The sequence below is a fragment of the Schistocerca nitens genome, chromosome 5, assembly GCF_023898315.1.
Source record: "Schistocerca nitens isolate TAMUIC-IGC-003100 chromosome 5, iqSchNite1.1, whole genome shotgun sequence".
NCBI classification, from domain to species: domain Eukaryota; kingdom Metazoa; phylum Arthropoda; class Insecta; order Orthoptera; family Acrididae; genus Schistocerca; species Schistocerca nitens.
Genome location: NC_064618.1, coordinates 846,427,268 through 846,452,249, shown reverse-complemented (window position 1 = coordinate 846,452,249; position 24,982 = coordinate 846,427,268). Strand labels below are relative to the sequence as shown.

General features: G+C 38.5%; 1 protein-coding gene across 1 annotated transcript in view; it reads right to left on the bottom strand.

The window, feature by feature from the left end:
* LOC126260900 (FAS-associated factor 2) overlaps nucleotides 1-24,982 on the bottom strand; it is a 118,966-nt gene that overhangs the window by 78,063 nt on the left and 15,921 nt on the right. Inside the window, exon 2 of the mRNA XM_049958354.1 lies at nucleotides 8,175-8,508. Coding sequence (XP_049814311.1) covers nucleotides 8,175-8,508 — 334 coding nt within the window. The remainder of the gene's footprint in view (nucleotides 1-8,174; nucleotides 8,509-24,982) is intronic.

Below are 24,982 nucleotides of genomic sequence, written 5' to 3'. Positions count from 1 at the left end.
ATAGGTCTAAAATTGTCTAGATTACCCCTTTCTATCAGGTGGCTTTACAACTGAGTACTTTAATCATTCAGGAAACTGACCATTCTTAAAGGAAGAATTAAAAATATGGCTAAATATAGGGCTAACATGTGCAACACAGTACCTTAATATTCTGTTAGGCACTACATCATATCCATGAGAGTCCTTAATCTTCAGTGTTTTAATTATTGACTCAATGTCCCCCTTGTCTGTATCACAGAGGAAGATTTCAAACATCAATATCGGAAAGGCATTTGCCAAGAGAGTTATATGATTCCCTGTAGAAACTAAATTTTTAATTCACCAGCAATGCTAAGAAAATGATTCTATGAATTAGCTATTCTCTCCGCATACCACATACTCTTTGCCTTCCCAATAACATTTTTAAGCATCTTACAGCACTGTCTGTAATAGGCTACTGACCTTGACTGTGAATATTTCTAACATTTTGAGATAATTCCCGCTTTGTTCTACATGATATCCTTATCCCACTAGTCAGCCACCCAGGCTGCCTTTCACTGCTAGTACCCCGTTACAAACATTCTAAAGGAAAGCAACTCTCAAAGAGCATGAGAAATGTATTAAGGATAGCATTATATTTGTCATCTATTTAGGAGATCTTCCAATATCCTTTTCCTTGCACAATCACATACAAAATTAATACTGAAATCACCACATATTACTGATTTTTGGTACTTCACATAAAGTGAACCAAGAACCCTCTCTAGCTTGAGCAGAAATGCTCTGAAATCAGAGTTGTCAGAGTCACCATCTATAAGGAGTTCACTAACTTTATTTCGAATACCTATTGATAATATTCACCTGTAGCCATCCATTCCCACAGAGACATGAAGCGAGAGGCGGAGGGAGAATAGGTTATATAAACCAAAAAGCCTACACAAATTAAAAAAAGGATGAGGATACACTATGCAGGAAGGGAATGGGAAAAGAAGAATAGTGGAAGAACATCACTTCACACAATGGCACGGAGGAACTCTTCAGCCAGTATATTACAGTTACTGCCAAAATATAAGTTACATATGTACAATTACATATTAAGATCAAGGACCATGGATCACCTTGAAGCTGAAGATCTTAGTGGTAACTTTAGAACATTGCTCAGTACTAAGATAGTTCAAGAAACAATACTTTCATGGTATGAATGTTTACTTCTTGTAAAGCTGTCATCAATCCAAATAATCCAGTCAACTAGTGCTGACAACAGCCAAATAGTGGAAAGTTTTGCAGACTTTTTTTTACAGGCTTTCCATATGTTTTTGAGAGTGCTGAATTTGAATTTTCAAAGGCCCATGAAAATTTCAATTAAAAAATGAGTTAAAAACAGAAAAGTTGCAAACAAAATGGGAATTTTTGGCTTTCACTTTTTAGTGATACAAGGGGTAGCAAATTTGTTGGAAAAAATCAGCACATTACTTTACGGATGGTACTTTTATTACATGTAATGCGTTCATTTCAAGCAAGCATCAATTTGTGGCGTCATCGTCCAAACATGAATTAATTGTGATCTAAATCCGTTTTTGCAAATTAAATAATTTCTCTCAGGTGATAAACTTTTATTGATTATGAAATATAAACTCTCAAAGTCTATTCAGCATGGAATGGATGTTTTGGTTTTTCTATGCATGAAAAGGAGAGTGAATTTATGTGCAGCTTTTACTCCGAGACAATGACTTACTTAGAGTGCAAAAAGTGCGCGTGTATAATTCGCTTGCTGGTGTGGTGAATTTTATTTTATGATTCTGACTTTGATGCAGATAAATTCAGTTCCAGTTACATATTACCTGAGATCATGTCATTGCCAAAGAGCTGTTTAGCTGATCATGGAAAAACTGAAAACTGCACTCTATATTTGAAATAAGTTACGTGCCAGTGCGAGATCGGGCTGTTCAGTAAATCACGGACAATAGCTATGAATATGCTTGGATTTGATCCACAAAGCTGAAGTTAATTTTGAACAAGTGATGATTTGGACAAAAACTAGCAGAAGGGTTATTTAAAATATCGAGGATCAATTTAAATTTATACATGTATGATGCTGTTAATTGTGTTGCCAAGCAATGTCATAAGGAATTCATTGAAATGGTTCACGACACAGTAAAGTCAATTACACACATAAATGCAACACGAAGTTTGATGACACGTGGGAGTATGATGGATTTTCTTATCTTTTCCATAAATACCAATAAACAAACAATGAGATTACTAACAGTTGCATAATTTCATTGTACCACTACGGAACTTGTTATATTTACTGTGTCTCTTCACCGAGAGATCTCGGGAAGCCGGGACAAACAAGAAGAAAGAAGAGGCATCAGCAAACCTTATAACTCAGAAACTATGCAATTTTTGGCAAAGCTGACTATTTGTGGAAATAAGGAAGATACTATTTCCCACAAAATAGATCTCAGAGACCTTTTTTGTCAGACCAGCCACATGGTTTGTAGCATGTGTTCAAGTTTGTGCGACTTCAAAGCCAAAAAGATTGGATATCTTTGGACCCCCCCCCCACCTCCCCCCACCCATATGTGCCCTTACCATACTTCGTTGCACATCCATTGCTGATTTCCATCCTCCACTAGTGTCACGATGGTACTGGAGAAGTTGGTAGTAGATACTTGATGCAGTGCTGGGGTATGATGTTTGTGAGCTGGCTCTGACCAGTTGCATGAAGTTGTTTGGCACAATGGGCAGTCATTTTCAGATAACTGTGACAGTTATGTTTCCTTCAGTCAACCGATGTGCAACTCGGTTCTATTGTAGGTGTTTGATGGTTACCCTGACAAGTTGAGCACTAGTCCCAACAGAACGAGCAAACATGAAGGTCCCACAAACACAGCTCTGTAGAAATGACCTTCAACAACACGAAGGCAACCTGTGCCTGAGGAAAATTCGAAGAACAAGGACCACTTAATGTAAATATTAATGGACATATTGCCCAAAGCAGGCATAGCTTCAAGCAACCTGTGAAAGATGCTGATACCTTGATTATCAACACTGCAATATCTTTGGCCCAAATCCATTTACCTGCCATAGTGTTGGGGAGGAAATGGAGCTTCTCGCCATTCTAACAGGCCTCAATCAACAAAGTAATGTATTACTGATGAAACCAGGCAGAAGGAAAATCCCATGGCAGTTTCTCTCTCCTCATACAACTTGATAGAATATGCTGTTTTTGCATGCAGTCAGCAGCTGTTACCGAGCTTCTGTTCTCTACAATCAGGCCCAGGAGAAGCGCATCACTACACTGAAGAAAAACCCTGAACTGAAACAGGACATACAAATATTCAAAGATACGAACACACACAAGCAGGCTGCAGCAGTGTGTGGTTAACACCTCTTCATTAAGCTACAAGGTGGTATGAGCAGAGAGCCTTTGAACTACCTTAGATATAGAAGCTACAGCAAACTGCATTCAGAAAAACTGCTATCTTTGCTTCTCTGCCATCAAATGAGGGCGGTGCTTGCCAGCAAATTCTCCTGGTTTACCACCAGGTACAGCAGTGACTGGGCAAAAATAAAAGTTCCTAGAAATAGGGTGGCACGAGGTCCAAGAACACATGGTTCCAACCATTATGCTTCAGCCGCAAGCACCCAATGTTATTCTGTCCATAATGTTTTGATACATCTGCACGAAACAAAATAAGAAATATGCTCCTCAATTTATTATTTCCTGTATTTTAATCTTTTTGTTTCTATAAGTGGTAGTGGGTGACGTGTGCTTCGATCTGTCGTACCAGCATTGTTAAAAAATGTGTATCTCAACCGTACATTAAAAGCATTATAAATAGTTATTAGAAAGGTAAAATTAATTTGCATATATGAGACGTCCATACCTGTCTGTTCATCATTTCACCCGCAACTGAAATCCTGCGTCAGGAGGATTGGAGCAGACAAGAGGAATTTGCAGGAGCAGCGGAGGAGCAATCCTGCATCGGCATTTTTATAATCAAGATTATGCACAACGGAATTAATGTGAAGCAATATGTAATGAAAATTATGAATCTTGACCTTGAATGTCTTGATACTGAAGATCTGTTGATACTGGTATCAGTTAAAGTCACCCAGGATTGTGTACAGATTCATAAATTATCTTTTAATTTCTTTCAACTATTGTTTCCAATCAATTTTTTCCAATTATTCATGCAATTATTAATCAATTCCCACATTATCCCCCCCAACATATATATATATATACATATACATATATATATATATATATATAATCACTATTCACGTTATAGATGTAGAGTGAGGAATTGGGTTTCGGTGGTGGTGCCAGAAATTACATTAACTTGAAGATGTGTTACATGCCTTATGGTTGGTAAGATGAAAAAAGCCACTCAGGTCTATTCTGTGGGAAATCTTATTCTTTTTATTTGCACAAATAGTCAACTTTTCCAAAAATTGTATCACTTCAGAGTTATAAGTGAAAACCCCAAAAAGAGTCCCACTTTTTGTGTTCTATTCCATTTTTGACCCATTTCCAAGTTGAAATTTTGGTGGGACTTTGAAAGCAATTAACCACTGAGCTGCTTACAAACGCCTACAGTTGGCCTACAGACCTGAAGATAGAAATCAACGTCTATTTACTGGAGAACATACTAAAGAAGGAAAAGAAGAGTAATTTAAAAATACTATAAAAAGTTGTGTAGTAGTGTGGAATGGTCTCTTGCTCTCTTACACTCTTATGGTATTGTTGCTGCTATCATTGCCAATATGAAACTATTACTGGGCTGTATTAATTCATGTAAGTATAATTATTTAATCATCCTTTCAATTAAAAGTACAATAAAGAGGTTCACGTGAGTAAAAACGAAATATGAGGTCTGTTCAATACATTCTGGAATTTCGTCCATAAAAATTTTCTACATTTACCTTTTACTTATGGTCTCCTTCAAAATAGTCTCCTCCACTACTGATACACTGCTTTCAATGCCGTTTCCACTTCTGGAAGCAGTCTTGGTATGTCTCTTGCTGGGCAGCATGAAGCACCGTCTCTGAATTTTCTTTTATCTCAACTATCATTGCAAATTTTCATCCTTTCAATGGGGTTTTCAACCTTGGAAACAATAATCATAAAAAAGAAAAAAAATATCTGCAGGGGGCCAGGTCTGGAGAGTACGGAGGCTGAGGCAGCACAGTGACTTAATTTTTTGAGCAACAGTCATGCACCAACAGGGATGAATGCATGAGTGTGTTATTGTGATGCAAGAGTCATGAATTTTCTTGCCATATTTCAGGCCGTTTCCTTCTCACATTTTCTCACAGGCATCATAACACATCCCGATAGTACCACTGATTAACAGATTGTCCTGTGGTACAAATTCATGATGAACTAATCCTTCAAAGTCAAAGGAAACCAACAGCATGGCTTTAACATTTGACCTGAACTGACAAGGTTTTTTGGGCCTTGGAGGACCTTTCCCAACCTACTGTGAAGATTGAACCTTGGTCCTTAACATCATAATTGTAGGCCCATGTCTCATAATCAGTTATGATTCTCTTAAGGAACATTTCATTCTCATTTGTGTGATCCAAAAGCTCTTGAAAGATTTCAAGGTGAAGGTCTTTCTGCTCTTGACTCATGAGCCATGGGATGAACTTGGCAGCAACATGATGCATTCGAAGATGCAGTGTCAGGATTACACGACATGATCCAACTGAATTGTTACAGTGTTCTGCAATCTCTTGGACAGTCAGTCTTTGGTTGGCACAAACAATTTCATTGACGTTCAAGACACGAGTATTGTTGGTTGACTTTGAAGGGCATCCTGAACGAGGGTTATCATTAACTTCCCTCCAGCCATTTTTAAACCATGTGACCCATTTGTAACCACTGAGTACAGCTTAAGCACTCATCACTGGAGGCTTCCTGCATCATTTGCTGTGTCTCTGTACCAGTTATCTCGAGTTTCCTGCAAAATCTACTGCAGACACTTTACTCCACTAACTCTGCCATCTTGAAATTCCCAAACTGTGTGACACAATGTTCTCCTCAAGACAGCACTGAACAATAACTAACAGACATACAACAATGAAACTTCTGAAGTTACACACTAACCACAGGCGTGTGTGCAGGGATGCCAACAGCATTTCTCTCCAACACAGCACTGGCATGAAATTATGAATGCTCCGGAATTTTTTGAACAGACCTCGTACTTGTAGTGCTAGCACTGCATATTTGGCAAATCTTTGTGATAGTTTGAAACTAGCTATTCCTAAAACTAGTCACTCTCACACAAAATAACTGTTAAGGCAACAAAGCAGATTTACAATTTAGATGCTATCAAAATGTGATGTTGTCATTGACAAGAGTATGAAATATTTGCAACAGGGGGTGGCTGATGTGTGCCGTGGAATGTCTTTTGGCAGGCTTGACAATCTGATTATGGCTGACTGGAATATGAATGCTGTAACTTAGTCCAATTTTACACCAAATGCTGGGAAGGCCGTGGAAATCACTGTGGTGATATGTGAAGGATTTTGTGTAGGAGTTTTCCAATTTCAGGGATACTTGAGAAATTATTTACAGAGTGTTCTGTTCCCATTGTACAGGGTGTACATAAAGTCTGGGAACACTTTCAATTATTTACTGCACAAGAACTAAACATTGTACAGATGTCATACATATTGCATTTTCAAGAGAAGCTCTGAAAGATTTTTTACAAACATTCAATATGTGAACTATGAGCGACCTAGCAGACGTCAATATGGCAATCGAATTCTTGCCATATCCGTCCCAGCATGGCATCGTCGATGTGGCAGTCGCTTCTTGTATTCTCTCCCGGAGCTCTGCTACATCACGTGGTAGAGGCGGTATATACACCAGATCTTTAATGTGTCCCCACAGAAAAGAGTCACGCGGAGTAAGATCTGGTGATTGGGGAGGCTACTTCACGAAACAGCGGTCCACTTCTGTAGCATGGCTGATCCATCGATGCAGCAGCTCCATGTTCAGGTACCCACGAACTTCATGATGAAAATAGGGTGGAGCCCCATCCTGCTGAAAGATGAACAGAGAGTCCGATTGCATTTGAGGCATCAGCCATTGCTGCAATGTGTCCAAGTAGGAATATCCAGTGACAGTGCTCTTGGTGAAGAAGAATGGCCCGTACAGTTTTTTACGTGACATGGCACAAAATACATTTACCTTCGGGGAATCACACTCAAAATCTATGCATTCATGTTGATACTTTGTACCCCAGATTCAACAATTATACCTGTTCACTTTCCCATTAGTGTGAAAAGTGGCTTCGTCACTAAAAATTAAGCGATCAATAATACCATCCCCATCCTCATTCAATTGTTGTAACTGCGAACAAAATTCAAAACGCTTGTCTCTGTCATCGTCATTGGGCTTCTGCACTAGCTCCAATTTCAAAGGCTTCATAGACAGCTTCTGTCGCAGGACTTTCCACACTGTCAATGGAGTCATTTCGAGTTCACTGGATGCACGATGCACCAATTCCTTTGGACTCCTTATGAATGTCTCTGTACATGCTTTAAATTAACTTCAGTCACACTGGGACATGCGCTTCTCTTTGCCAGGCACAAGCAACCCACTGTAATGAATTTGTTGTGCCAGTGGTAAATGGCCTTCCTTATTGGTGGCTTCTTACGATACTTGTGTCTAAACATCCACTGAACAGCTGTAGCACACTTGTTTTTATTGAACTCCAACACACAGAAAGAGCGCTCCGCACCTGAACTCGCCACGTTTGCGACTAGGGGTGACTATCGGCAAATTACCGAAGTACGCTGTGGCGGCATTTAAAAAAAAAAAAAAAAAAAAAAAAAAAAAAAAAAAAAAAAACCACACACACACCAACAACTTTCATGGTTTCTCTTCAGAATGACATGTGTATGATAACTGTAAAATGTTTGGTTCTTGTGCAGTAAATAATTGAAAGTGTTCCTGGACTTTATGTCACCCTGTATTATGTTCAGCTCTTTATTTCTATCTCAGACCTCTTTCTATTACCGTTTCTTTATTGTGGACACCATACTACTTCCTGTTGTTCTCCCCAGTTCCGCATTCTTCACTCTCTCTCTCTCTCTCTCTCTCTCTCTCTCTCTCTCGGCTGAAACCAATCAATTTTTCATAACATAATACAAAGCAAAACACAAGTACTTACATCTCCTTGGATCTGGCCTTATAAAGCCAAATGTAAACCGCAAAAAGGTTGCTACTGTATCATAGCATATTCTGAAGAAGAGTGAGACAATATAAGATAAAATGCCACGACTGCCTCTTGCAGGGGCAGGTGTTGAGAAGAAAAATTGACTGATGCGTGATTCACTGACAGGTGGTGGAGACTGCACCAAGTCTGGAGGCTCCCTATCCCGAGAATAGACCGACGGTCGGCCCTCACGCATGTTGAGTTGTTCCTGTACTGACACCTCTAAGTCCCAAGCATGTCGTTGCAGCACATCACGGCAGACAGACATATCTTCAATTCCAGTTAGATCCTGAAACATATTAACATTTTAAGCCATACAAATTGGTAATAATGACATAAATATACATTGATTTTTACTTTAAATTTGGAACTGTCAGTGTATAAATTAAATTATAAAGGTAATGATAATACCTGTTTTAAAAATGTTTAAATACAAGTTGAACGAAAAATAGTTCTCATACTTGAAAATGTTACAACATATTATGTTCAATGAAAGTATTTCTCTAGTGTGTGTTTGAAGAATATTTCAAACGTAACAGCTTAACACACATTTTAAAAAACAGAAATAAAACCCATCTTCTGCAATACCTAAAGGTTAACAATATTAATAACATGAGACACATGACCACTAATAAGTGCAATGGAAGACATAAGACTGATGAAATGAAATACAAGAGAAGGGCTCTGAGGATGAGAGAGTTGGTGTAGTAAAGTGAGTAACGAATTCAGGAAAAGCCTGTGTAGAATGTTTATTATAACAGCAAAAGAATAAGTTTTAAGACTGGCCCAATAGAACTTAAGTGAGCTTAAAACTGCTTCCACTCTTAAGAGTCTGGTCTGTGAATCACAAATTATAACATCACTTAATCAATGAGGCATTATTTTACATGGCAAATATGGGATTCTGAATTTTTTGTAATTTTTAATCTTTTTGTTCGTGCATCATAAACAATCTGCAATAAAATACCATTGAGAAAAATCAACATTTTTCAAAAAGTCTTTGGGGAACATTATGTATATTTTAGAAAATGAAAGATAAGGTTTCTATGATTTTTCTGTGCCTATTTTGTCACAATAAAGACAACAGTATTTTGATGGACATGCAATACCAGATAATCTAGTGTTCTAGAAAGCAAGACAGATATTTTGATCTGCAAGCCTTTTTATCTGAAAAATTACGTACTTTTATTAAAGAGAATAGGAGCTCTACAAAAGACAATTCAAGTATAGCAAATAACTGCTTTTTATTAGTCAATGAGAGAATTTTTGCAGGGCAGCATAACACAGAAGCAACCACAATATCACTCGCATTTCCTGCTGAAATAAGAAAATCATAACATTCTTCAAATGTGAAAGTTCAAAATCGTTGATAATCTTTCCAATGACACTAAAATATCATTTTTTCATCATGATTTTAGTTATATATATATATATATATATATATATAATGCTCTGAAAGATGAGTTAGTTGTAACAAATACCAACACTCTTTCTGCTTTCACAACAGAGAATTCTTCAATTGTGTATTTGCCATCGCATATTAATAAAATTGGTTGACTTGTTTAGTAAAAATATCACCAGGTTTTGTACTTGAATCATCATTAAATATACTATTACCTACCAGACATTTGTGTATGGAAGTCAAATCAAAAAATGCATGTTTTAATGGACAAAAATAACTTTTCTGCCAATAAATGTGTCGCTAAAGCGAATTTCACCAACTCTTTTAGATTCTTTTGATTCCAAAGAGTTAGCAGGTAGATCTGTCACAGGAACCCGGGCAGGTGAGATCTGCAATCCACCCAATCTACACAGTATCCAACATCATATTCCACACCTACTCCACCCTCTTCTCACACAGGTCATATCCCTGTGGAAGATCCATGTGTGCAAAACCTGTCCAATAGATTCACCCAGAACATCCTACTCCGGACCCAACATAATGTGCTTGATTTGAATGGCTGCTTCGACCACCATCATTTACAACTCATGTATAGAGGAGTTGTCTCTGCAACACATCCTACGATTGTTTAATCCTCTTAGCCTCAATTTCCACAGTGCCCCACTATAACACTTGCCCCACAACCCCAATTTCACTCATCCTGCACCCACATCCTGTCCCTCTTACACTGTCACGCTCCGCTTCTGCAAGTCAGCACGCACCCCCCCCCCCCATCCGCAACCCTTCCCTCTCCCCCAACTCTTCACCCCCCCCCCCCTATTATAACACACTTCATCTGACAAAAGACCTCATCCTAGTTGAGCTGCAGTGTCATCAAGCAGGATTCATCTGAGAGCTAGCAAAGTTCTCAGTCATGAATACAATGGTGGATTATAAGTTCTGAAGTAAACGGTTCGGGATTGTTGTTTTGAGATGCTGTAGGAGAGTCATTGCAATTTTTAATATGGAAATATTAATCTTGCTATGATTCTTACTGTCTTTTGGACTTCTTCCTCTACATAAATACGATGCTTAGCCCACTCTGTCAGCAAAATTTAGTGTTCTCCAGGTGTGTAGACAAAGATTAGACAACAAAATCAGATGTTCACAAAAATTCCAACTAAACAACCTAAACTTTGAAGAGCTATAGGAGAATGCATATAGAACAATGGGACAAAAATACATGTATGCATGCCAAGACATCCACCGCATGAAGGTACCATAGTGACAGTGTCTAAATACATCTGTAGCACTCGGGTAGCATTTGCATACATAGCTACAGCACTGTGGGAAAGGGAGGTTAGCATGTGACAAGGATCTAACAGCATCTGGCGAAAGATATGGCACAGTATCAAAATGTTTGAGAAAGACTGGGGGAAGGGGGTTGTGCAACTACAATGTAATGTACAGCTACAGTTGGCATTAGAATAAATTATCAGCCTTAGGAGTATCAACAGTAGTGACACAGATCCACAAATTTTAATTTGTGAGGTCATACTGGATAATATTTTGTGGTAACTTTTACTTAGATAAAAACTACACTGTACAAAAGAAAGTTGTGTGTGGGGTTCATTCATATACTTAGTGCAAGCATCAGTTAAAGGGATTGAGAAAAATAATCACAGCTTCACAGTACATTCTTTCACTGATAACATTTAGCTATCAAAATCCATCAAAGTTTAAAGATAGAGATATATTAATAAATACTATACTTTAGTGACAAACACCTCCAATCATGCAGCAAACAAACAAATATGACACTAATGGTGGACTATCAACACATACAATATGCAGCTTACAAGCTGCTCAAAGACATGAACTGGAGTAATGTAGTTAGTTGGTTAGTTAGTTACGTGTTCCATTGATCAATAGCACGGAAAACTGTTATGATGTGGAACGTGTCAAATGCACAAGAAATGCGCACACGAAACAAGCTTTTTTTTTTCTTTTTTTGTTTACATTATAGTGTTATACCTAAATATTTCTATTATCTATCCCATTCCCTTAAATGGCACAAAATGCATATATTATATCTCCAGATTTATTTACTCATATTCAAGAATTCATCTATGGTATAGAAGGAGTTGTCAAGGAGGTATGAATTCAGTTTGTTTTTGAAGCTATTACTGCTGTCTGTCAGACATTTTATTTCATCTGGTAATTTATCAAAACATTTTATAGCAGCATATTTTACCCCTTACTATGCCAAAGATAGGCTAAGTAAAGGATAGTGTAGGTCTTTCTTTTTTCTGGTATTGTAATTATGAATGTCGCTGTTGATTTTAAACTTGTCCATGTCGTTGAGAAACAATTTCATTACTGAGTAAATGTACTGTGAAGCAGTTGTAAGAATTCCTAACCTTTTAAACAGATGCCTACAAGATGTGCGACTATGAACCTCACACATTATTCTAACTACTTTCTTTTGAGCAGTGAATATCATTTGCCTAAATGTTGAGTTGCCCCAGAATATTATTCCGTATGACATCAGAGAGTGGAAGCAAGCGAAGTATGTTAGCTTACTAATTTCTACATCCTCAAAATTGGCAATTATTCTGATTGCAAAAGTTGCTGAACCTAGTCACTTTAGGAGATACAAAATATGAATTTTCCAATTAAGATTCTCATCTATATTTACACCCAAAAACTTAGTATGCTCTACCCTGGCTACTGACTTATTTTGATATGTTATGTTTATTGAAGGAATTATACTTTTTGCAGCTGAAAATTGGATGTACTGTGTTTTTTCAAAGTTCAGAGCAAGCCCATTCGCAGAAAACCAATTAATAACTTTTCCAAAGACCTTATTTGTATCTTTTCTATCGGACTTTCTTTTACTGGATTAATAATTATGCTTGTATCATCAGCAAACAGTGCCAGTTCAGCATCTTGTTTCACATAAGAAGGGAGGTCATTCACATATATCAAGAACAGGAGGGGACCCATGATCGAACCTTGTGGAACACCTAATGTAATTTCACCCCAGTTAGGTGAAGTGGCAAACTCCTTTTAATCACTTGACGCATATAAAGAGGCTTTTTGCTTCCTGTTTTGCAGATATGACTTAAACCACTCATATGCTGTTCCATTTATACCATAAAATTGTAATTTCTCTAACATAATGTCATGGTTCACACAATCAAATGCTTTGGATAAGTCACAGAATATTCCTTCTGGTGACATTTTACTACTTAAAGATTCTATTATGTGGACAATGAAATTGTATATTGCTGTCTCAGTGGAACAGCATTTCTGAAATCCGAACTGTGATTTACTAAGTATCCCATTACTGTTGAGATGGCTAACCACTCTTGAGTACATTACTTTCTCAAATATTTTTGAAAATGCTGTAAGCAAGGATACTGGCCGGTAATTATTGACGTCTGTGGTTTCCTCCTTTTTGTAGAGGCCCTGACAGTGGCATATTTTAACCTGTCTGGAAAAATACCCCGAGTCAGTGATGCATTACATTTGTGACTCAAAACATCAGCTGTAATTGCTCCACATTGTTTTAATAACTTGTTGGAGATGTCATCTACTCCAACAGAACATTTATTTTTCAAAGATTTAATAATTTTCCTTATTTCACAAGAGGTTGTTAGATGAAACTTAATCTGACTAAAATTTTTCAAAACTGACTCTTCCATGTACTGCCTGGCTTTATCTTTTGAACTATTCTCACCAATTTTTTCTCCTACACTTAAGAAGTGATTGTTAAATACATTGACTACCTGTGTACTGTTGGTTAAGATGGTCTCATTCTCTTTAACAGTAATACTACCTACCCCAGTGGTTACTTTTCCAGTCTCCCTTCTAACAACATTCCATATTGATTTGATTTTATTGCTGGAGTTGTTAATTTCTTCTCTAACATACATATTTATTTATTTCCTTACAACTTTTCTCAGTATGTTACAATACTTTTTACAGTGTAAAACTACTTCTGGATCTTTACTAGTTCTTGCTGTCTCATACTGTTTTCTTTTTCTTTCTGAAGACACTTTAATACCTGTAGTAATCCAAGGTTTCTTTGAAAAGTTTGTGATGTTACATTTAGTAATTTTCTTTGGAAAACAATGTTCAAAAAGGGATATAAATTTATCAAGAAATATGCTGAGTTTATCATTAGCATTTGGCCCATTGTTAGGTTTTGTAAGTTAATCAGTTGTGCATCATGGTCAGATAACCCATTTATCACAGGTAAAGCTTGTGTGTGCTCTACATCCTCTTTCTGTACAAATACATTATCTATTAGAGTACTCCTGTCCTGAGCTATACGCGCAGGGAAATTGATCACTGATTCTAATTTATATGTTGTTAACAACACTTATAGTTCACTTTTTCTATCAGAATTGCTTAGAAAGTTAACACCGAATCACCACAGATTAATAACTTCTTCTTTTTGTCTGACAGACAGCATAATAGGGAGTCAAACATTTTTATTAATAGCTCCCAATCTCGTAGTGGAGACCTGTACACTGTTGCTAATATTAACACAACATTATCTAGCTAAAGTTCGCACGCACAAACCTCAAAGTGCTGATCGACACAAAATTTGCTTACTTCAACAGTTCTGTATTTATAACCTTGCTTTATGAAAATGGCAACTCCTCCTTTATCCATACTAGATCTACAAGTTTAAGATGCTAAATTATACCCATTTATACTGATATTTTCCACCCCCACAGTTACATGGTGCTCAGACAGACAAAGTATATCAATCTCATTCTTATTTCTGAGATCATCTAAACACATTATCAGCTCATCTGCTTTATTTTTTATTCCCCTGATATTTTGGTGAAGTAAGTTGATACCACCCTTAGCTTTATCCCTATTTGCTGTGTATGAAGTTTCTTTTCTTCTAATTTCCTTGGTTGTTGTCTGTCTGGAATTTGGCTTTAACCTAAAAAACATGTCTGCTGTCTGCCTGGTCCCAATAACCACAGGGATCACCCCTTGTGTGACTGTGGCCCCCCTTACAGTATCTGCTAATAGAGAAACTAACTTATCTGTCCCCTTCCTATTAAGAGGCAGGCCATGTGTAGTGTAACCCCACCTACCAATAGCATCAACTGGAACAACACTCACATGAGACTTTGCCAGAGTCTGGAGCATCCCGTTCAGCTCAGTGTTAACACGCCTTACAGCAGTGTTTACCAGGGCTGATCATGCCGCTGAAAGACTTCCACAAACCCCACATTCGTGTGCCCAGTTTCTGCTCCTATTTTATCCAGGTCACTCCTAATACTATATCTTGGATTCATAGACAGGCTGTTTCCTGCTCCCTCAACTATAATTACCTGATCTTCCATCTTAAAGTCCTTGCATAGCTGACCTAAGTTTTCTGTTATCTGGCTAAGGTTAGCACTTGGTTTCACAAAACTTGTGACCTGGTACTCTGTCCCTAATTTCTCTTGAAGCTGTAGGCCCACACCCCTCTCATGACTGTTACCTATAAGCAGAATTCTTCTTTTTCTATTCTGGTTTGATCCCAAGCTGTTTTTTTTCTTTAAGCTGGTATTCTGCTTTAGCCTACTTTCAACTACATCTGGATGAGACCCTTCCTCCACTACTTCAGATAGAAAGCCAAACTGATTTGCTAACTGAATTTCAGAAGTTTTATCAATTGTTTCCCTTTTTCGCCCTTTGCTTGCTACCTTTTCCCTGTGCCCAGAGTCCTTTTACTCCCTTAGCTTACATAATTCCAAATTTGCGATTTCTAATTCGACCTTAAGGGCACAAATCTTTGCCCCCTGTTCTGCGATTTTTCTGTCCTTTCTACATAACCTACAATGCCATGGAAGAGCCTCATTACCTACTGGAAGAGCCTCATTATCTACCCTCGTTTCCTCTCTGCTGCACTCACCCCAATGAGACCACAACCTACAGTCTATACAGAACACCCCCTCTTTCAAATTTCTACGGCAACCACCACACTTGTCACACGATTTGATAGTAAAATGTAACACAAAAGCAGAAAATAACTTCAACAACACAATAGTTTCGTAACCTGTACTAATACGTAAGTAAACCTTGACTCTTGTGCAGAAAGGAGTGCAGTATTCTGCTGCATCCATTTTCAATAAGCTACCACAAGAACTCAAAAATCTTAGCAGTAGCCCAAACACTTTTAAGTCTAAACTGAAGAGTTTCCTCATGGCTCACTCCTTCTATTCTGTCGAGGAGCTCCTGGAAGAGCTAAAAAATTAAGCAAATTCCAGTGTTACATTCTTGATTTTCTTTATTTAAACTAACGACTTGTCGCCTGAATATGTTTCTTATATTTCATTTTATCTGTTTCTACAATCGTGTTATAATTTCATGTATTGACTCGTTCCATGACCATGGAGACTTCTCCTAAATGTGGTCCCACGGAACAATAAATAAATAAATAAAAAATAAAAATAAATAAACAAACTTATAAACTTGCTTCAGAAACTTTTAATTAACCACACAAATTCTGGATGTGACACATGAAGTAATATAATTTTGAAGCGCTAAGTCTAGTCAAAAACAAATATCTACGCTCGAACGAAATTTACGCCTAAGTATGTAAACAAACTCACGACTGCCAGCCTTTACGAAATACTTCCTTTTTGATGTAATTACATTTAGAAAAACGAAACCTTCAACAGATAGATTAGATAAGAAGTAAATGCGCTAGTCTAAAATGTAATATTAACTAAATTAGCTCTTATTTCAATAGTGCTCATGGAATGAATGAAAAACATAAGACTTTATTAATAGTGTCCTTACCTTATTTGAAAGCTGTTTTCCCTCAAATCTAACAGAGATTAGACCAGGGTCTACAAAGACACCATGGATTACTCACATTTTAATAATTATGTAGTGCAAAGTACTTGTACCACCACAGTTGTTTGTCTTGGTTTATTCAGCCAGTATCAGTTAGACATCTAGGTAAGATGGCACCATCCACTCCAACACCATCACAGGAGAGTACAGCATTCGTTTGTGAATTACTTTTATGAACTTCTAACTAAAAGTGACACATTCTTCAATGAAGAGGTCAATATCTCGGAAAGTGGCAAGCAGGGTTGCGGAAGACATTGACCTCCTCCTCTTTGATGGCTCCATCCATACCTCTGTCCATGTTAAACCCATTAACCACCAACAGTACCTGCATTTCGATAGTTACGATCCCTTCCATACAACTAGGCCACCTGTGGGTAGCAATCTGAAAAGCTCCCTTTCCCAATATGCTTACGATCTCACAAAGGCTGTCATAGACAGGCACTATCCCCCAGTCCTAGTCTGCAAACAGATTTCCCCAATCCCGCCACCACCCTCAAGGAACAGCTACAAAGGAGCACCCCCTTCGTCACACAATATCACCCTGGACTGGAACAACTGAACCAAATCCTTCATCAGGGCTTTGATTATTTATCATCACACTCTGAAATGACATCCTACCCAAGTTCTGTCACCCACACAATCTCTACAACATCCTAGTCCACCCCTATATGCCACTGGCAATCCCAACCCATAGTCCCAGGCATTACATTCTCGGGGAAGACCCTGGTGCCAAGTCTGCCCAATCCACCCACCCAACATTTCCCATTTCAATCCTGTCACAGGCATGTCCTACATCATCAGAGGCCAGGCCACCTGTCAAAGCACCCGTGTCATCTACCAGCTCCACTCCAATCAATGAAAAACTTTTCATATTGGTATGACTAACAACCAGGTGTCCACAAGGGTGAATGGCCACCGCAAAACTGTGGGCAAGAGCAAAGTACACCATTCTGTGGCACGACATGCAGCTGAACATAACATGCTTGATGTCAATGGCTGTTTTACAACCTCAGTCATCCTCCCCTCTATCACCAACTTTTCTGAATTGCACAGAGGGAGCTATCCTTACAACAGATTCTCTGTACCCACAATAATTCCAGCCTCAACCTACGATAACCTACTGACCCCATGCTCTCCACCCAACAGTTTCCACCCAGTCTGTCCTATCATTTCCTTCCAACTCACTTCCCCTTTCCCTCATTATGCACTGCTCACTGACACTCTGCCAATGCACCCAACTATTTTCCCCCTTCTCCACTCCTCTTCTTTCTGCTCCCTTTTTTCCCTTCCTCCTTCACCCATGGCTTCCAAGCTCTGCATATGGGAGCCCTGTCCTGCTGCCATCTAGTCCCTGCACACTTCACCAGACAACACTCTTCTCCCCCCACCCACCAATATCCTGCTACCCCCCACCCCCTTTCCCCACACCAATTTGGACGGCTACTTACTTTTATTCAACAGGATGTATTCTGGCCATAGAGACCGGAGATAGTGGTCATCTGTGTGTGAGGTGTGCTTGCTTCCATGAATGTGTGTGTGTTTTGTTTTCAGAAGTAGGCTTTCACTAAAAGCTCAATGTGGAACAGTCTATTCACTGTGCTGTCTGTAACTCAACATGTCAGTTTACAGTGAGTAGCAATCTATCCTTTTCATAATATTGTTGATATTCCAACCTGGACTTTCCACTATTTGACCACAAATAAGATGCATTTTCAAAGACACAGTTTGGATTTCTAGAGGGTTCTAATACTGAGAAAGCTACTTATGTGTACAGCAAGAATGCACTTAATTGATTAGAAAATAAATTGTATGCTACTGATAAATTTAATGACCTGTCAGAGGCATTTGACAGTGCAAATCCTGTGGAAATTGGGTTTTCTGCCAGATATCAGCGTCTTCCAAACACGACAATATTTCGACGTCATTACTTGACGTCTTCATCAGGTGTTCCCTGAGCGCCACTCGTGGGTGCGGACCGAGAAGGGAACACCAGGAGGCCACCACCGCAGTTGGAGGCGGCCAGAGCGGGCGTGGACGGAATAGGGAACGTCCAGAGTGGCAGGGGAGCGCCACTCACGGGCGCGGACCGAGAAGACAACACCAGGAGGCCACGACCGCAGTTGGAGGCGGCTGGAGTGGGCGCGGACGGAATAGGGAACACCTTGAGCGGCAGGATAGCGCGACTTGCGGGCGTGGACCGACTAGGGAACGGCAAACAGAACACCAGGCACCAGGCAGCCATAAATATGCGGCCCGGTCCAGCAAGCAGACAGTCTCAGGGAACACCCGATGAAGACGTCAAGTAATGACATCGAAATATCGTGTTTGGAAGACATTGATATCCGGCAGAAAACCCGATTTCCACGAGATGTCATCAAATCGCCGGGAAAGTCTAAGAAATTACAGTGCAAATCCCAATATCCTTTTCAATAAATTACAATATTATGGTGTATCTCTCTCTAGCATGAAAGAAACTGTGTCAATAGGAGAGAGTCCTGTACTACTGTAACTCGCACCATACAACTGCGAACTAATTATGAGGGACATTTCATAAATAATGTGCAACTATTTTTTTTACTCACATGTTTATTTTTCCGATATCTTGTTACAGTCCTTCAATATAGTTTCCCTGCTTCTCTATGACTGAATCCCTGTCTCTCTGAAGCTCTATTATCCCACTAAGGACACCATTTATGTTCATCTGTTGAATGTCTTGGGTGACAGTGGTAGAAAGCTCTTCCAGAGCCAGATAACGTTGTCCATGCATAGGTTATTTTAACTTCAGGACCAAGTCCAAGTCCGGTGGATTTGTGTCCAGGCTGGAGGGAGGATGCAGCAACACTTCCCATCCACATTCATGTAGTTTTTGGGCTACAACATTGCCAATACACAGGCGAGCACTGTCATGAAGAATGAGTGGCTCAGCCTTGAGCAAATGAGGCTGGGTTTTGTGCATTTTTCTGTGCACGTTTTACATGAAGTTACGATAATACACTGTTGTGACATTTGTTCCGCATGGGACTATCTGTAGTGATGATGCCTCGGTGACCATAAGCAAAAACCATCACTTGCTTGACCTTTAATTGTGCACACTGACATTTTTTTTTCAACATGGAGAATCTGAAGCTCTCCACTCATTGGACTATGACTTCAACTTGGGTTCAAAGTCTCCAATCCATGTTCAACCAATAGTGACAATTCGACACAAGAATCCTTGACCTTCACAGTTGAATTGTTGCTCGAGCAAGATTGCAATGTCCAGGCTTTTCTACTCCTCTTCACCAGTCAGTGTGGGACCCAACTCGCAGAAATTTTTCTCTTCTTCAAATCGTTTATCAGAATACGCAATACTGATGTTGGGAGAATCCATTTGGCTTCAGAGAGTTCCTCACTAGTTGCACTGCAATCTTCTTCAAGAGCATCTGCCTCGAGTTTCACACTTTGTTCATCTGTTAAAATTTTGGCCTACCAGGTCTTGAATTATTGTCTATGCTCATAAAAGCACCAAAAAAGAATTAACCCAATGAGAAGCTGTACTACAGCCCACTGTCAACTCACCACAAACTTCACTGAACACACTGTGGAGTGCTGTTGGGTTTTTGCTGTGTAAAATTTCAATCTCGGTGTACAATTTCTGGTCTTCAGCAATTACAATACCAGAGATCCCTGCAGGGCCCATTTCTACCTCTCGCCAATTTTGTGTTAAGAGTACACAGCAAAAAAGCAAAAACACTTGCTTTTTCCTCAAGCTCACAGCTACATCTGAGGTAATTTTCATTGTTGTAGCAGTAAACAATCCAAAATAACACCAACCTGTGCATTATTTATGAAATGCCCCTTAAGTTCCATCTTAGGGCTCTTACTTTTTCTTGCATATATCTGACCTTCCATTAGCAATATTACCAAAGCCACATTTGTTTTGTTTGGAGATGACAGAAACATGACAATAAATAGTTTTGGAAAGACTGGTTTATGAAATTTTTGTGAACTAGCCAATTCTTTGTTGCTGAACCCTGTAATGACATGCTATATGCAGTTCAGAACTTCTAAGTATTTTCCCTTCAGTAAATATGACAAGTAGGTAGAAGAATTTGACAGCATCAAATTCTCGATTATAAGTTCAACTGGGTTGAGCACACCAAAGAACTTCTAAAAGTGCTTTAACAAATCTTTAGCTGCAATGCCAGTGTTGTCAGACACAGGTGATATAATGATGTAAAAGTTAACATACTTTCCTAACTTTCATCCCATAATGCCATATTGTATCATTTTTTGGGGTAAGTTATCAAGCCATATTAAAGTTTTCAGAGTCCAAAAACTTGTAATATGAATAATTTGTAATGTGAACTCAAGAATTTACTGCACAGACTTGTTCAGGGATTTAGGTGTATTAACTGCTGCCTCCCAGTATATTTATTCCTTAATGAAGTTTGTCACAAAATAATATATCTCTTTCATGAAATCAATACTAGAAATAAGAATAATATTCATAAAGATTTAAAGTCGCTTGCTTTGGCCCAGAAATGTGTGTATAGTCAGGAACGCATTTTCAATAACTTTCCAGAACCCATGAAGGATTGTGTGGTGTAAAATACTTTTCATTAAAACTCATGATCGGTTTCGCATCAATTGAAAACATGTCCTCATGCGATCAAAATTTTTAAGTCATAGTGGAAAGACCTTAGAGCCATTCCCAAATAGTGTGTTAAAAGTGGTAGTCCATAGTCAAAACAAAGGAGATAGCAGACCCATATGAAGGTGGCTATGTGGCAGCAAGCAAGGCAGTACCACTTTTAGTGTATTTTTTGTTTATAACTTGACCTGAATGTTGGGGGGTTTGCTCTCAGGAAGTTACCTTCTGCTATGACTTGGTAAAAAGAATCTCCATCACATGAGGATGTCTTCAATTGATGTGAAACCGGTCGTGACTTTTTTTAAAAAGTATTTTACAGGCAGTGCAGATCACTTCACTCAAAATGTGGAAATTTGGCTGCAGTTGCCCACAATTTAAAATAACATGTTCAAGATTTTGTAGTGATCAACTTGCGCTCCATTAAGGAATTTCTCAGGGGAATCAGCTGATGTATACTATTACTAACATATTACATATAACCCGACTTCTTTGCAGTGCAGAAATATTACCAATGCAAATACACATTCTAACTGATATTCTATTTGATGAGACTTGACTAAAATAGTCTAATTATCATGTGCACCGCAGTGTATCACACAATTACATGTTTTGAGGGAAGTTTCTAATTATTTTTCACGTGAAAATATGTTAAGATTTTTTTATGCACTCCACATTGATGATGACCATTTTACTTGGGATCTGTGAAAGGAAAATTAGTATATCTTTTTTTATTTATAAATATATACTGTGTGTTATTGTTTTATGACATGTCCTGCATCCTTGAAGGTCTTCTCAGTATGATCTATGGAAAAAAGTACATATAATCTAAGCTGGGAAAAATAATTCTCAAACACTACCACAAATAGGGGTTAAATAAACAGCTATTAAACTCTTTGAGAAGATACCTACGACAAAGCAGTGCCTGAAAGACAACAGTATGGTTTTCAAATGAAGATTAATGTTTTTCCTTCTTGACAGCTTCTTTTCTAGCATAGAGGAAAGGCTGAATAGAAATAAACTGTAAATTATAAACTTATAAGTGTTCAGCATGTGGACATATAAATACACATATTCCTTGAAAGAAATGTTGAACTTTTGTTCAGTTGACATATTGCACCAAATAACCAATATCAAGAGTGTGGTTTACAAAACAGGCAATTTACTATGCTATAAAGTAAAAGAGTTATAATAACTCGCAAGGCTTTGGTTAACTACATTGTGATTTTTGGTCCACACAGATACAATCGAGCATGCTTGGCATGAAAAATGTTATGGACAAAGTGAGCTTGTCCTCTACATAATTCTATGGGTTCTGTGGGTAACTTGTATGGTTAAACGACTGGAAAAATAAGCGTATCAGTTTGTGGGGCAGTAGTTGCACAGCACAATGGCTGAGATGTTTCTAAATAACTGTTACACTAAAATATAAAGTCAATGTGGAGTACACAGAATCAGGTAATTTAAACTTCAAAGTAAGGCTTGGTGACTAAGTGGGTTAGTGTCAATATTACAAATCAAAAGATCCAGGATTCAATCCCCAGTCAGTCCTAGGACTTTTTTTGTAACTTATCACTTCTTTCATCTCTGGCCATGATTTGTTAATGTGAAAAAGGTTTGGAGTCCACATGAAACTGTTGGCCCCCTGTGTAACTGGCACAGTGTATCAGCTCAGAGACTACAAAAAATGCAAGGGCCTTCAATGAATGAAAATAGCAGACTCACAAAAAGAAGTTTTTACTAGTATTTTGAATTTATATTAGATAGTGTCCATTTCTGTAGGTGTGTCCAATTGCCATTCCTTAAGCCCACTTCAGGTTGAAGTAACTGCAGTGCCATGTTGTGTGGTAACATGTCCTGTGAATTCCATTTTTGTTGCTTTATAGGATGTGGTGTTCAATTTACAAGGGTGGTTTGAAAAGTTCTCGGAATGGAATAGAAAAAAAGTACTTACATCACTGAAACCTTTTTTTTTTTATTTTTCAATGTAGTTTCATTGTAGATTAATACACTTGGTCCAACGATGTTCCACTGCCTTGATCCCATCCAGGCCTGCAAAACAATTGTCAACTCTGGTTATCAATTCTTCGTTTGAAGTGAATCTTCGTCCACCAAGAAAAATTTTCAGTTTTGGAAAGAGGTGGAAGTCCGACGGAACCATATCAGGTGAATAAGGTGGGTGTGGCAACGATTCATATCTTAGTTCATGTAATGTTGCCATGGCGACGGCACGTGTGCGGGCATGCATCGTCTTGATGGAAGATGACTTTCTTCCTTGTTAAACCTGGTCTTTTTTGCGTATCTTCTGTTGAAATTTGTCCAGGAGGTTAGCATAGTATTCTCCAGTAATTGTTTGCCCAGTGGGGAGATAATCTACAAACAGAATCCCCTTCGCATACCAGAACACTGATTCCATGACCTTTCCTCCCGAAGAAATTGTCTTTGCTTTCTTTGGCGGTGGTGAATCGGCATGTTTCCACTGCTTTGACTTGTTTTGTCTCTAGGGTATAGTAGTGCACCAAAGTTTCATCTATGGTCACAAATCAGCGCAAAAAATCTTGTTCGTTTCTCCTTAAACGAGCCCAACATTATTCCAATATGTCCATTCTCATGCGTTTTTGATCCAGCATCGAGAGTCGTGGCACCCATCTTGCAGATAATTTTTTCCATTTCTAATTCTTCAGTTATAATGTGATATACACTTTCGGATGACATCTGACAAGCACCAACAATGTCGCGCACTTTCACTCGGCGATCCTCCATGACCATTTTGGGCACTTTTGCAAATATTTCTTGAGTAGTGACAAATCTTGGCCGACCACTCCACGAATCGTCATCTAAGCTTGCCTGACCAAATTTAAATTCATTTGTACACTTGGCAAGAGTTGAATATGAAGGAGCAGAGTATTCTGGAAATCGGTATGAATGTCCTTTGCTTTCATACCTTTCTTTATAGAGAACTTAATCACTGCTTGAATCACGATTTTTTCCCCTCTTCGCTAATCACTACGCAGGAACAACAACAGAGCCATGTAACCACCACAGCTCTCTTACAAGAGCACTGATGTGGCACGTGTTTACAGGCAACAGTTCAATGACTATAACGTGAACAACTCGTTGTGCTAACACTGACCTCTCATGGTGATTCCGAGAACTTTTCAAACCACCCTCATATAACTGTACAAAACATTTCATGCCAGTGTCTTTTGAGTCACCTAGTTGCTTCAAAAAGCACTTAAGGTGCTACATGGTACATACATTTCCCTATTTATTTGTCCCAAGAAATATGCTATGTAAAGTTAGCTTATAACAATGAAATAGTCTGTATAGTATCTTAACTTTCAATCATTGTGCCTCCCTATATCCCACCTTTGTAAAGCTTTCCGTATTTCTACCCCTCCCCCCCCCCCCCCCCAAACCAATCCCCTCAACCTCCTAAAGTAATCTACGTGCACCTCCCTTTATACCAATTTGTCCTGATGACCAAGACTTAAAATTTTCACAATTATTGTGGCAGTAAGTGCCTGTCTCTTTTCACTAGACATGATGTTTTTGAAAATTGGTTTGTTTGTTTTAATTACAATATAAAATTCACAAGAAAATTCTGGATTAATTTTAACACTTAGCCAATGTTTAACAGTATATACTGAAAGTATACTTCTTTCTGCAGGCCAAATGTTCACCACAATGGAAAAAAGCTCTCTCAACTGGAGCAGATGTCCCAGGCAAAGATATTGCAAACTCAGCCATTTTAGATATATTGCAACATGGCATATAAGTCTTTTGAAATACCTTAAAAAATCGCTTCTCACTTCTCTTTACTAGCATCTGGTACTTTTTGAGAACTTGGACCATACTAACTTTATCAAAAGTGGTTCT